The sequence below is a fragment of the Apostichopus japonicus genome, chromosome 13 (assembly GCF_037975245.1).
Source record: "Apostichopus japonicus isolate 1M-3 chromosome 13, ASM3797524v1, whole genome shotgun sequence".
Lineage (NCBI taxonomy): Eukaryota > Metazoa > Echinodermata > Holothuroidea > Aspidochirotida > Stichopodidae > Apostichopus > Apostichopus japonicus.
The window spans coordinates 8,561,280-8,575,511 of NC_092573.1; the positions used below are offsets into that span (position 1 = coordinate 8,561,280).

The 14,232-nt window shown below is 37.7% G+C and overlaps 1 protein-coding gene across 2 annotated transcripts in view; it reads right to left on the bottom strand.

Moving 5' to 3' along the window:
* The window catches only part of LOC139978416 (high affinity cAMP-specific and IBMX-insensitive 3',5'-cyclic phosphodiesterase 8B-like), a 70,347-nt gene extending 60,121 nt beyond the window's left edge, over window positions 1–10,226 (bottom strand). Inside the window, exons 1-3 of one of the 2 annotated variants that reach the window (XM_071988631.1) lie at window positions 9,874–10,226; window positions 4,547–4,688; window positions 515–686 (exon numbers count right to left, since the gene is read on the bottom strand). In XM_071988631.1, coding sequence (XP_071844732.1) covers window positions 515–686; window positions 4,547–4,641 — 267 coding nt within the window. In that variant the 5' untranslated portion in view covers window positions 4,642–4,688; window positions 9,874–10,226. The remainder of the gene's footprint in view (window positions 1–514; window positions 687–4,546; window positions 4,689–9,873) is intronic. The other variant, XM_071988630.1, reaches the window with a different exon arrangement.
* Window positions 10,227–14,232: the final 4,006 nt, after the last annotated feature.

The window sequence follows — 14,232 nt, forward strand, 5'->3', positions numbered from 1 at the left end:
CCGTTTTCATTCTCGTAAATTTTCGTATTAATCTACTTTTCGTTCCAGATCATAAACCAATTATATACAAGAAACAGTGGTTCGATAAAATTCAAAATGTTTGGATTTTATTTCAACAGACCCTTGTAAGTAAATTTTCCCAGCTCCCACTAATATCCGTTTCGCTTTGATGAAACTTAAGATGGATACAACAAAACATTGATACAACTTCCACATAAGGTGTTGCTCATTGAGTACTCTTTATTTCCTTCCCCCTGCTACCCTCCCATTCATCCCTGCCCCCAACCCCTTATTTTTTAACCATTTTTGTAGTTGGGAAAAAAGTCAACTGAGATGGGGTTTTCATCTTGAAATTAGGGATTATATTTGTCTCATTTTCTAATATTGGAATATTCCACACAATTAACAGTCTAGAAGATCTAAGCAGGAAGCTGCTACTACTGTAGTTAGAATAGCAGCTCCCTGATCTAAGTTACATATAAATTTGACAACAAGTGTTTTCAAAATGTGGTACCTTCATACTGTTAAATGAAGACCTGCTGGTCTGGGTCTCCACCTCGACGCTAATTGTTCCCCTTCTGTCTTTTCGTCCGTGGTAAATCACCGTAGTCGTCCCTCCCCTGCTAGATCCTGCCTCTGCGGTAACGTCTGTTGTGGCTGTACGTATGTGAATATGTTGCTGTTGGCTGTGGAGGGAAGAAACAGGGACGCTATTACTTAATTACGTCTGTTGTGGCTGTACGTATGTGAATATGTTGCTGTTGGCTTTGGAGGGAAGAAACAGGGACGCTATTACTTAATTACGTCTGTTGTGGCTGTACGTATGTGAATATGTTGCTGTTGGCTGTGGAGGGAAGAAACAGGGACGCTATTACTTAATTACGTCTGTTGTGGCTGTACGTATGTGAATGTGTTGGTGTTGGCTGTGGAGGGAAGAAACAGGGACGCTATTACTTAATTACGTCTGTTGTGGCTGTACGTATGTGAATATGTTGCTGTTGGCTGTGGAGGGAAGAAACAGGGACACTATTCTTTAAAGGCATTGAAGACTCACCCCAAACTGCGTGCCACGCTCTAAAAAAGTTAACATTCCGTTGCTTGCAAGTGAAGTTTTCTGCTTGTCGCTACTAAATGCAGACACCTTGTTATCTTTAGCTGGACCTGAGATGTCCATCGCCGTATCATTTGTACACTGTGCTCTGGGTATTGACCGCAGCTGTATGTACTGACTGTACACTAGTGTCTAATTACGGACGGTAGCAAGCTGTGTGTGTATTTTCTGGGATCGATGGTGGTGTCTAACACTTCTGTTACACCTCATTCGAAACTAGGTCAGATTACCGGCATGAAACGTTTCTTTGTGCGCGAGTATTCACCCCCTTTAAATTTTGACTTCGTATTGATCGTCATGCCGTCAGTATGACCCCCTTCCTCCCACACCAAGGATCTTAGAAAGCCCACACCATGATTGAACATATATGTTCAAATTTCAGCATGCATGGATTTCACAGCCACTTCACAGCGGTCCACTACTGTAAATCTACATGTCTTATACTGTAGAGAGTACTGAAATTAATAAACTTTGATATTATCCAGGTTTTATTTATATTATTAATTTCAAGGTTCCATGGATGTGATTATGCAGAGGGACAAATCAAGCTCTCTACAAGTGGTTGTAAGTCCATTGAACCTCAGCAAACATACACAGCACTACACACTGCATAGTATGAAATACTGTATAGTTAGTCAACTTAATACAAATCTCAGGATTTAAGAAAAGCCACATGCAGTAAAAGATGTATGCTAAGTAATGATGGATTTTGATATCAGTACCTATTCAGAGAGTGCTCTTTTGTGCCTACTGTTTTTCATTAAATTTACAGGAAAAATAGGGCAATGGCCATCAGAAAATGACCTAACTCGATGACACCAAATGCCATAATGCTTTCCTAGCTCTTATCATTCGGCATTCGATACAAACAATTTAATTCCATTAGTTTTATCACGCTAAGTTATAGTATTTCGCATAAAACATACCAACGTGGAATGGGACAGTCACCACTTTACTCGTAACCTGTATTACTAAGGTCTGTATTCATGTGCGTAAATATATTTGCTGTGAACTTGAATTCATTACAGGATATGATTTGAAGAGAAATCCAGGATACTAATTTGTCGTAAAGGAGTTTTTTCAGCAAATATGCAGTTTTCAAAATTGGAAATGATGACATTCATGCCTTAAAGCCTAGGTTCTCAACCTTTTTCTATCCAGGGACCCCTTGAGATAAAGTGAACTGTTTGGAGGACCCCCGGACAGTGACCGCTGGCCTGAGGGAGGGGTACAAGGGGACGGTGTGTCCCCCTCCCCTTTTGATTTTTTTTTCAATGTTTGAGGGTTAGATGCGAAATGGTGCATTATTTTGTGACTTTTGAAGTAAATTTATGTTCAAGAATTAATGTTTAGAAATGCATTTTTCTGGGCCTGGAATCCAGTTTTCCTAGACTTGCGAGTATTGCTAGGCATAGGTCTATTTGGAAATTCTTTCTTTCAAGTTATATATTTCCCAATTAAATTTTAATTTGGAAGCGATGAGTTGTCAGATACAAACTGGTTGATTCTGCATGAGATCAGGAGAATTATGGGTTTTCTTTGTCAGAGATAGCTGCAAATGGCACTGTTTTTTGTGTCAAATCCAAGTTAGGTATAACTATTCCTCCACCAAAGCCTTATAACTAATGCGCTTCCATGTGTCAACAGTGAGCAACGCATCATAGTTATTGCTCTGCATATTAGGATGTATAGTGTGCAGTTAAGTTGTACACAACACTCTGGTGGCATGTTATCCATACCTCACCGAATGTATACCAATGAGAAACTATATTACTTGTTTTCATCGGGGATTGCACGATTCAACATTTATCGACTACTGACGATACGGTCTGATCATTAGGGTCCGACGTATTGACAGCTAGCCTAGCCCAGATTTCTAGAGGCATACATACTTCTTCCTTCGACTATATCTATCATTCCATTTTTCATGAACCTCTTCGGCTTTCGCGGACCCTTATTTTCTTCACGGACCCCCTGCGGACCCCTTTGCCCTCACGGACCCCCAAATAAATATCACGGACCCCCTAGGGGTCTGCGGACCCCAGGTTGAGTAACATGGCCTTAAAGAACAACTTTTCTAAACAGTTCAAAAGCGGTTCAGTTACGTTCGGAAAATATGACCGAAATTCCTTTTCCACTCCTTTTATGTGTCTGTTGTAAATAACGATTGGATCATAAAACACCTTTCCTTCATCAAATTCAACGATTACCAGACATGTTATAGTTAAAGACTGAGAAAGTGACATTCAAAAATGATAAGTATTTACCTAATGATATATTATTTAGGAGTGATGTCATGTAAGATGATGCAACCGTCATTCATATATGCTACAAGAAAAGAAAACACTGTTCGCACTGCTGGGGACAGACTGAATCAACCATTACCATACAGTAGCACTGATAAATGTCAGTGGTCATAGGATGTCATTAAATCAAGACTACCTACTGCATACAAAGGAGAGGACAAAACAAAATTAATCTTTCATAGCTAGGCCACAGGGGGTTTGTATGCCCACCCAGTCCAATGCCTGCAAGCAAATACAATAGGCCTAAGATGGCAAGACAAAAATCTTAATCTTAAAACAGTAATCTTAAGAAGGTCAGAGAAAAAGCGAGTACATACTACAGTATATGTTGTCCATCTATTGTGTTGAAATATATCCGATTGAAAGATTAGGCCCTTTAATTCATATCATCACCCAAATCGATTTGGTGCTTCCTTCCCCTCCCTTCCCCCCTCCCCTTCCTCTTCTTATAATAACTGAAAATGATATTGTTTAATATTTTGTAATAGGTTAGACTGACAAAACAGCGAATTTGAAAGACTTGCACAACTAGAAATACACAAACTTTTCACTTACAGTACAGGTACTTGACAATACTTGTGTTACACACTTTTGATACGGATTAATCGCACAACATTACACAATTTCTTTGCCACAAGTGCCATTCAGAACTTCACAATTATAATCTGATCTAAATGAAAATTTACTTTGAAATTCAAACAAATTTTTTCTTTGCTTCTCTTTTTTCTTTTCTTCTTGAATTACAAAGAGGAACTAATCAATGTACACATGCAGACTATGGGTAAATTATCAAATGCTAATGCTTCTTTCTTCGGCATACATATGCTTTCATGATCGAGAGACCAACTTGAGGTTCCAAAACTCAATGTCTAAGATAACATGTACAATGATTTCTAGAGCCAAGCATTGTTTGTACTGGTGGCAGTCACTTACTGTAATGAAGGTCTACAAACCAAAGTTCACCAATTATGAAGAGTAGAAACATAATTAATCAACAATAGCTACCATGATACTTAAAATTTTAAGATTAGCTTCCATGAGAGCTGATCATGTTCGATGTATTTCGCTCAGTCAAAAAACGATATTTTTGACAAAGTCTACGAATGTTGGAAGCCAGCTCTCTTCTTACCTGAATGAGGAATGTCTCGGTGAGTTAGTCTCATCTGTATCGCGACAGTAAACAACTCCACTTTGGGAAACAGTAATGCTCGGCGCACAGCCCATGGCCTGCCAATTACCATTCCGGCTTAGAAAAGGGCCCTCGATAAAGACTGGAACCATGCGGATACAAATAGAAAAACAAAACGAGAATAACCCAAGCAGGATGAATTTACTTCAAAAACACGTTCGGGTGAAAGTTGACATTTACGTTTAAATCCTTCTCCTCAAAATTATCAGTACGGTCAAATCAAATTGAACTTCGACCTGCGCTCGAGAAGTTCCAAACATTATCCTCTACAACAGACACGAAGTAACACACGTTTAGATACAGTAAATATTACAACATCCAATTTATGTCCATCCCGATTTGTTTGTCCGCGAGACGAGAAATTTTGGGTGTTTTAAAGCACTATATTCTTCCATCGTCTAAATATCTGTAAAGGAATCCTCACTTGCCACCAGCTGTGCATGTTCACCTCTGTTATTACTAATATCACAAAATTCTTATTAACGACACAAGATCACAACCAGTCAACACACTACGAATAAATTAAAAAATAAAAGAATATTTAAAGCTCACAAACTAGAGCTATGATGTTACGACAGCATCATCTTTTACGTCACTGCACTCTGACAACAATGCCGAGCTGAATCCAAGCATAATATATCTGTTCCAACGTTATTCTCTTTGCTCTGCAATTACTGTATACTGATAGTGTCGGGGGAAACAAGTTTAACCAATTAATTGTATTTGCGCAGAATTTTCTCAGAGCTGTTTTGTTCTCTTTACACATGTAGATCAAACAGCAACCATTTTGTCATTTCTGGAAGATGCCTGATGATTTCCAATCACGAGAAGGTCTGAAAAAACTCTGCTGGATCAAGGAGTTGATTAATATTTGAGCAGCAAAGAGCCTTGGCTATAAGGACAAGAAGTTCAACTGCACTACAGCTTCTGCTTAACGGCTTGATTACGTCACTTGATAATTTGCACAGTTGAAGAAATACAGTACATATCGGTTGTGCATGCAGTACTCCAGTACATGTGGAAACTTACTGTATATTTGCTCTTAAGTCAAAACTGTTTGAAAATATTTATGCTTGAAAAATGAAAAAGTTGCAAACTTGGCTGTTTAATTGTCTACGTATTTTTAATTCAAATTCTAGATTGAACAGTGGATCATCAGTGGCGGCCGTCTTGAATACGTCATCACTTTTACTGCTGTATGAAAACATGAATGTCAGGTTTTATGGTCAAGTTATATCCTTGAGGACAAATAACTTCAAGAAGTCGTCTCCAAAATCTTATTAACTTTGATATGGAACCAAACAGCATAAGATTTTTTTTATTTAATTTTTTTTTAAATTGAAAAAATTTGCAAGTAGTCCAAAAGTTGTGAGAAATATTGTTTGCCTTTTATCAGGAAGATTTCAACTTAACTTAACAATTCTCACGGATTGAAGCGATTCTTAGATAACAGTCTTGAATACATGTTACAGTATATACTGTACCGAGTAGCAAAGTTAGACTGTCCATGCGATGACAAACTGTTTTCCTTATAAATGCAAAGTTTTAATTAAATGCCATAATTAAATGCACTCTATTAAACTGACTAGAATGTTGTGTAGAAAATTACCAAATTTTCTTTCCTTTTCATTCTCATTTTTGGGGGGTAAAAATAGCATTAATTAAGCGGCTGACATGCAATATTTAATACATGCCAGACCAAGTATTATACAGTTTCTGCATGCTATATATATATATATACAAAAAAATATTGCATATGTTTATCCAGGGTATTAATTAAACCCCACTGCAGAAACATCATCAAGGCAATTTCCAATCCCAAAACTCTTTTCCAGCTAACATGAGGTAATTCAATTTCAATGCTCAATGACCTTGAATGAATGATTGATGTGAAACTGTTTGCAAATACGATGCCTACATAGGTAGTTAAACTGTACTCTAAATATTTTGGCAATTTGCACATTAAAGTGTAGGTTGCGTTTACTATTTTATTGTTTTATCCCCCTTCAGTTTGAATATATATGCATCGCATGTTTATTATCATTATTTGGGGATTAGCTTAAAAAGCTCAAATTATTATTAATACTGAAACATCCAAGGTTTAAGAGCGTGTTCGTGTTTATTCGGCTTTACTTAACTGTCTGGAGGGCAACTTGTCAGAACGGACTCTCAAATTGGGACCCCAAAGCAATTTCTCCAAGATCTATTTTTCACACAACTCTGTTTATTGACAACTCTTGCATTTCAATCTATATATTCAAATTGCTGTACCGGTACTTTTCAACAACATTTGTAAGCCAAGTTAAGGTATTTCTAGAGCAGATGTTGCAAAAAATTGAAATTTTCTGAATTTGCACATTTAGGACTTGCTAGAAATGCCGGCTAATCCACCCTGTAAGTTCTTATTCAGTTCACCATTTATAGCAGTAGATCTACGTTGTGTAAGTCAGGTTGTTATTAAATTTACAACCATTCTGATTGGATGATGACGTACGTTAAATGGCCTCAAAATTCTGACTACCTGTAAATGGAAATTTTGCAGTTTGCTAGAAAAAGAAAATAGAACTATAATACAGACATTATGAATGTTAAGTCTGCAAAATCGACACAGTGACTGATACAAGTACAGTATGTTAAAGCTTCATTGCATAACATCATAAACACAACCTCACTATTCCACTCATAACCATGACGATGTACCATTTTGCCAAAAGTTTGGCCCATTCGCAGACTTCTGATTTTTTTTCTCCTAATTTTAAAAGGTCATGTGAACCACCCAATGGAACTATAATGCCAACTGCCTGAACATGTGTACAGCCATGGTGGGTATGTACAGTACACTGCAGATATGGTAGAGATCTGCAGCTGTACATATCATGTATTAAAGCAATGCAAATATACTAGTACTATATGTGTATACATGTGGAAAACATCCATGTTGTGATACTTAAGCTGGAACCCTAATGTTGTACGTTTCACATGCCTTTGCTGGGAACATCGTAACGTGCACAATGTTGCCATGGAGAAGATAGAGATCTCCTTTGTACAGACTATACTGCATGCAAATGTAACACTGCTGCTTATACTGTCCATGCACACATGAATTATTAACTGAATCATTTATGTACCCAGGTATAGGTCCTGATGTGTACTCAGGAAGGATGTATTTATTTTGTAGGTTTAGGTATTGTTGAATTATCTATGGAGGCATTCAAAAGTGCAAAGATCATCAATATTCCATCATACTACAGTATACATGCCAGAATGTCCAAAATTAGTCACTTACAATTCCACTGCCACTCTCACAGCAGTACTTACTCAATTTTTGTTATCTCTCATTTCTGGCTAATTTCCTCGATATAGCTGCATGGGAATTTGTATAAAATGTAGTAACTTACAAAGTATTTTGAAGCAAACTTGTTTTAAAATTCACTTTTAACAGCTCTAATAAATTTCAAAGGATATAGATTATCAGGGTAAAATTCCTTTTTAACTGAATGAAAGAGAAATTAACACAATTATTCAAAGGATCCAGGTGGGATTTAACAACATTTTTGAGACATTGATAGTTGAAATTATCTCAGTTTTATACCATACAAAAGTGGACATGGAGAAACAGGTATGACGTAGTAGTTGCACACTGCCAAGAAAGTTTCTTGGTTGGCTTATTGTTTTACTCATATTATTTTGTCCTTGGAGTCTGTACAGTGAAAATAAACACTGTACATATACGTGTTACATGTATATAGTGACCAGGTATTGGTAATTTGTATTATACATTCCAGGCAATCCACAGACCATCTCAGGAATATTACTGGCATCCCTAGATGCAAATTTGTGTTTCTTTGTTCCTAGCTACCTGCCTAATGTTACAGGGTATTAAGTTGGCAGCAGAGTTGACAGTATTTATTTTGTGCTTCAAAAATTCTTAACTTCTTCTCTTCTTGAATACATGGTAAGTTTATTCATAGGCAGTTGTACATAGTTAAATGTAGTCATGTAAAGTTGTACCGGTATAGCTTCACAATTTTCAGCATGTTTCTCCACATGCATGGTTCATCTGACCCTACTGTCTATTAATGTTATTCTATGTATTCTGTGCTCATGTATTGATTGATAAGCACTATTTACCCTGAACATTGTCTCCAGCTGATAATTTTCATTAGGTACATAGCTAATTTGAAGGATTTCCCCGTTCATTTCTACGTACTCCTTTGTCAGAACAATGAGTAATATATGACCTCTTTCTCTACCATCATATGCATTTTCCTGACCCAACATTTCCATGAATTATGACCAAGATATGTAGGAAAATCTGATAAACAAACACACTGTAGACAGAGCATAAAATCCGCATTCAACTCTGCATATATATACCAATGACTGTGGTATACCAATGTCGCATCATGTGCCCTTACTGAAATTGCTGTAAAAATACATAGCTTTTGTTCACAATTATGAGACCATGTCATATTCATCTGAGGTTTGTTCCAGATTGACTTATGTTTGGTTGAATCTCTATCAAATATTTCACCAATTGTTGTTAATGTCCTGGTAAAGTTACTTCAAGTACATATGATGACAATTTACAACTTTTGTCCAGGTACATTGTTATAGTTGTAACTTGTAAGTAGCTTATGCATGACTAAGTATACACATATACTCTATAATTCATAACGAATATATGTTGTATGCATATATAGCCTTGGTGTTGGTGTTTGTCAAGAAAAGAAATTACAGACTAACTGTAAAGAATGGATGTTAAAACAATGTGACAATGAATTATCAAAATAATGACACACATACCTGTCACCTGTGTTGAAGTATATTTGATTGATAGCATATATCCATGATTATGATTGCTATGCCTATATATAGTCACAATGTTTTTTCCTTAGGCTACATAAGAAATTTAATGTCTACATTTTAACACAGGCGGGACTCAGGGCACAGCTCAAATTCTGCTTTTAGGCAGGGGGTGGGGGCAATGCTTTTCTAGGAGGTCAGGCAAATTTTGGGTACCAGCTGACAGATATTTGGGGCCTATCCCTAGGCTGGGGTTATAACTAAACTATAAAGATAGCCCAAGCCAAAATATATTATCGCTGAACAACAACATGTAGTTCTATTACAATATAATGCTTCACGACATATTCCCAGATACAACTTGTCAGTGTGCAACATATAGGTATTAGTATAAAGCTTAACCTTGCTCTACTACTAGTACTAGTACTGGGAACAGAATATTTTTTTCTCGACCAACTTACCGGAAACTTCATGTTGGCTCAAGTCGGTGGTTAGCAGGATTAGTTGCAATTACACACAGCAAAGTACAAGGTTAATAGATGAGCGAACGTGTTACCGTGCGCACGATTCGCTAAGAACAGTCCAAAAGAAGATCGTTGGAATCCTTATGTAACGTTAGTTACACTCCCTAAATCACCCCCAAGTTTGTTCCCGAATATGTAACCGACACAAGAGAACGCGGAGTATAATGCTGATATTCCTTCCAGTTCCCTTCGTCAATGTCTTGACCTGACTGTGTTACACATACCTTTGGTCTGTAGCTGTAACGTACAACTGCAGAGTGCAAGTGGTACCTCATGCTGTGTTTATTTTCAAGTTCAGCTACCCCGGGCATTTTTTCCTTTTTCGTTTTCATGAATATTCATACAGAAGTTCACAATTGGTTTAGCAATGCAATGCCATTTTTTGCGGTTACGGACGTATTATTTAAAATATTCAAGTTTTTTCATGGCAAAAGATGTCATTTTCAACAATTAAAATATGGTTGGTTTTATGTGATAAAAAACAGTCAGAAAGACGAAAATGCAGTGTCAGTCAATAAATTCAGTTTTCTATCAAAGTCGTAATTGACTGAAGGGCTATATCGACATTGCTAATCACTGTCACATTGTGATGTACAGGCGCAGATTCAAGGGTGTGGGAGTGTAGAGCCCCTCCCATCCCCCTCACCCCACCCCACCCCCATTAAAGACTTACAAGTAGCTATTAGCTCAAACTTGCATTTAGACCCAGTAAACCGAATTTATAGCCTATCCCTCAGAATGCACCATACTCACACCTACTTTTCGTGGGGACAATGGGCAAATTCCCTTTACCGGGTGGGCGATTGCCCACATGTAGTTAGCGTTTCGGTGTTTCAGAATACTTCCCTGTCATGTGTTGAGGTAGTGTCCTGGAAAATGCTTGTTAAAGTTAGGTTAATTACATTTCCGCTTCTTTTTAATTCTCTTAACCGAAAAATAATATGTAATAAATGTAACTTACAGCTAATTTTTAAACACATTGCAAATTGTAAAACGTAGAGAAACAACATAAACTACTAAAAACGCCTAACCTGGACTTTAAAAGACATAAAGAGAAAAATACAGCCAAGTTAACGGACACTAAACGATATCAGGACCACATCCCGTCCTTTCGAAAATCCTGGCCGCCCCGACGTTGGGGGGGGGGGGCATTGGGCGGGTGCGGTGGGGTGAGGGACAACCGTATGTGTCAATTCCTTACCATATATGAAGAGAGTTCCGCGACCCTTTCCATTTTTACAATTCAAGCAGCGGCATCGAGAGTAAGAAAACTACACAAACATTTGAAGGCGTTGTAAGAGCTGCGTATATGATACTCGTGGGTGTAGGCCCACATTGCTGTAATCATAATGAATTGTGGGAAAAGGATAAAAAGCTCCCCAAGTACCCATCATCCCGACAGCAAGCTTGCAATTAGTACCTTCCAGAATAAAACGCGTACAGTGGTGGATTTGTCGGCAAGTTTTCTTTCGAGGTAACTGAGCCAGATTCACTGCAAGTTTCGCGCAAAACTCTTCTGGTAAAAGTTATGCAATACAAAATTGTTACAACTTTACGTAGCACCATAAACACTGTGCATAACATATAATAAGCTGCCAACCCAGCATCACTACAAGGTGCACAGATCCGACCGCGCATTGCACCACATGATTCCACCCAACATTACATCTGACCACTACCCCCCCCCCCCCTCCTCCTCGCCCATGACATTTCCCAGTCGGTGTTTCGATGATGTTTAGTGCGAACTACTGTTGCATTAATATGGTTTCTGAAATGATTTCTCCCAATTGGAGTTCAACACAAATGCTAACAAAAATGCATTATAGCCTAATCATTCATTCTTACTTTGTATGGAACGCGATAAAACTATAAAGCGATCGATACCAAGAAATGCCTAAATTGACATTCTGGACTGTGCACTTGATAAATAAATGGTCTAATCACTTTCAGTTTTGGACTTTGCTTCAAATGCATGTGCATGGTAATTCTTTGTAAGCTCTTTACAAACAAGCTCAATTGTATACTACCAAAACCATCTCATTGTCATCGACGTTAGACATAATATTTTCTCAGCGATATACTTCTATACTCTTCTATTTGCAAACAAATACTATCTCGCAAAGTCTTTAGAGTATTGTATCCTGCTCCTGCTCAGAACCCCCACCCTACCCCACCCCCACCCCACCGAACGTCACTCATTCAAACCTAAGAAACGCTTATCTCCATCCCGTAGTAACCTCTTTACACAAGGTTTCCTTGTAATGTCATACAGAGGGTGCAATTTATCATTTCATTGGCATCCGTTTCCATGGTACCGTATATTGAATGCACGTATTGCCATGGTCGTGAACTGAAAGACGTATTCTCAAAGTAAAAATCGTGTAAATGAGAATAACACGAAACTCGCCCATACAATCATTATTACAATGTTATAACTCTCCCGGCCTGTCTGCAATTGGTATTTGTGAATTAATTATGAATCTCATTCATGTTTTAAACTTATGTCATTCATAAATAGTTCATATGATAAATCGTGACGTCATTAATTATATACTCGTAGCCTTTACTACAGGTACGTCTGCTGAACACCAAACTTTTTCAACAGAGCAGACTGGATGTGTTTCCAAGGTAATGTCTCCTGCCACGGGCGTCAGTCTGGGAATAAACTATATTGTTAGTTCGTTCAGTCTTACGAGTTATCAGCATCACTGGGCATACATTATGTTTGTCACCTTCCATAATAGGCAATACTGCACTTTTAACCCAAGCTATTTTCGAACTTACACACTACTTTCATGGACATGCAGGTAGCATAGATTACGAACAAATTACCTAGCTACTCTCTATAAACCACCGGTTCGAATGATTGCGTCATTATAACCACCATGTTATTATGCTGTCCATTAGACCAACCAGACGACTATACCGTACAGTATGTCCATGAAAGAAAAATAAGTATTCTTACATACGAAACGTCGGATGTAATAGTTGTTTCAAAGAAAAGCAACTGCATGGCAAGTCCATTCACTTTGACTTGCATCAGGTTTCCCACGGGGTAACTATAAGACAGCTCTTTTGGGATACCAAAGAAAAAGTTGCAATTTTAGGAAGTGGAGAGATAAACGTGTGCGTGATGATGATAGCAAAATGGTGTATGTTGCCGTTCAATATTTACAGATGTCTATGGTCTCATCGATACATCAAAAGTTATGCCTTGCCCACGCGTAGCATGATAAACAAAAGCCATGTTTGTGAGACGGTTTTTCTTAGAGTTTGTAAACCAAAGATAACAACTTTAACTGCATTTGCCTGCAATTGCGGAATACTTTATTTGCGCGTGGAGTGCTTGCAGTATTAGGAAGAACTTTTCTGTTGTTCATGGTGATACCTTTTGGGCGGACAATATACTAGGGAATAGGCCTATATATATATTTTAGGTACCTACAAACTGAGGGTGCTTGTGAGCATCGTGAGAGGCTCAGAATAAGTTGGCTACGCAGCTAGCCTCTGTAACTGCAAATGCACAGAGACTTTATGAAACTTGAAGTTCAACGTACAGTTATGTAGGTATCGTTCACGTGGCCAGTAATGCCAATACTGTAGCGCGCACGCGCACTACAATAATAACATAGCCTAATATTATAGTGTCAGATTTAGTTAAATTTCCTACTACCAATACAGTGAGGATATATTCTATATATGTGTCTCACAGTTAATCCTACATGTGAATTTATTTAACGTTATAATTTAATAGTCACTCGTTATTTCAGGAAACTGACCATTGCGAATCCAAACGACCCACATAACTTACAATAAGCTGATAAACAAAAACACCAAACAAAGAATACACAGCTACCTGTTGTTTGAAACCAATAATTCGATAATGTGTGTTAATTAAAACCTTGATAAGCACAAAAATCGATCGAAATTAGCCAGTGGAATATAACTGGACGAAAATGGATTAAGGGCAAATCGAATTTGTTTTCTCAATCAATAAATCGCATAGCATGCGCTTCATTGGGTGTTTAGTAATAACTGTTTGCTTATATTTGTGCCTTACGGTCACTATCGGGACATAATTAACCGCCTAAGCCTTAAGGGGACTCTCATGTCAGTGCCTACCGTCATTGTATTTTGTTATGTAGTCGGGAGACCATGGCAAATTCAGCTGCAGTGGACAGAGGATCGGTCAATTTTTCAACAAACTCAAATTAACAAGTTAAATGTATTACCCAAAATAATGATATTTCGGCTATTGTTTTTCTATCAACTTTTTTGTTGTTGTAAGATTGTTTA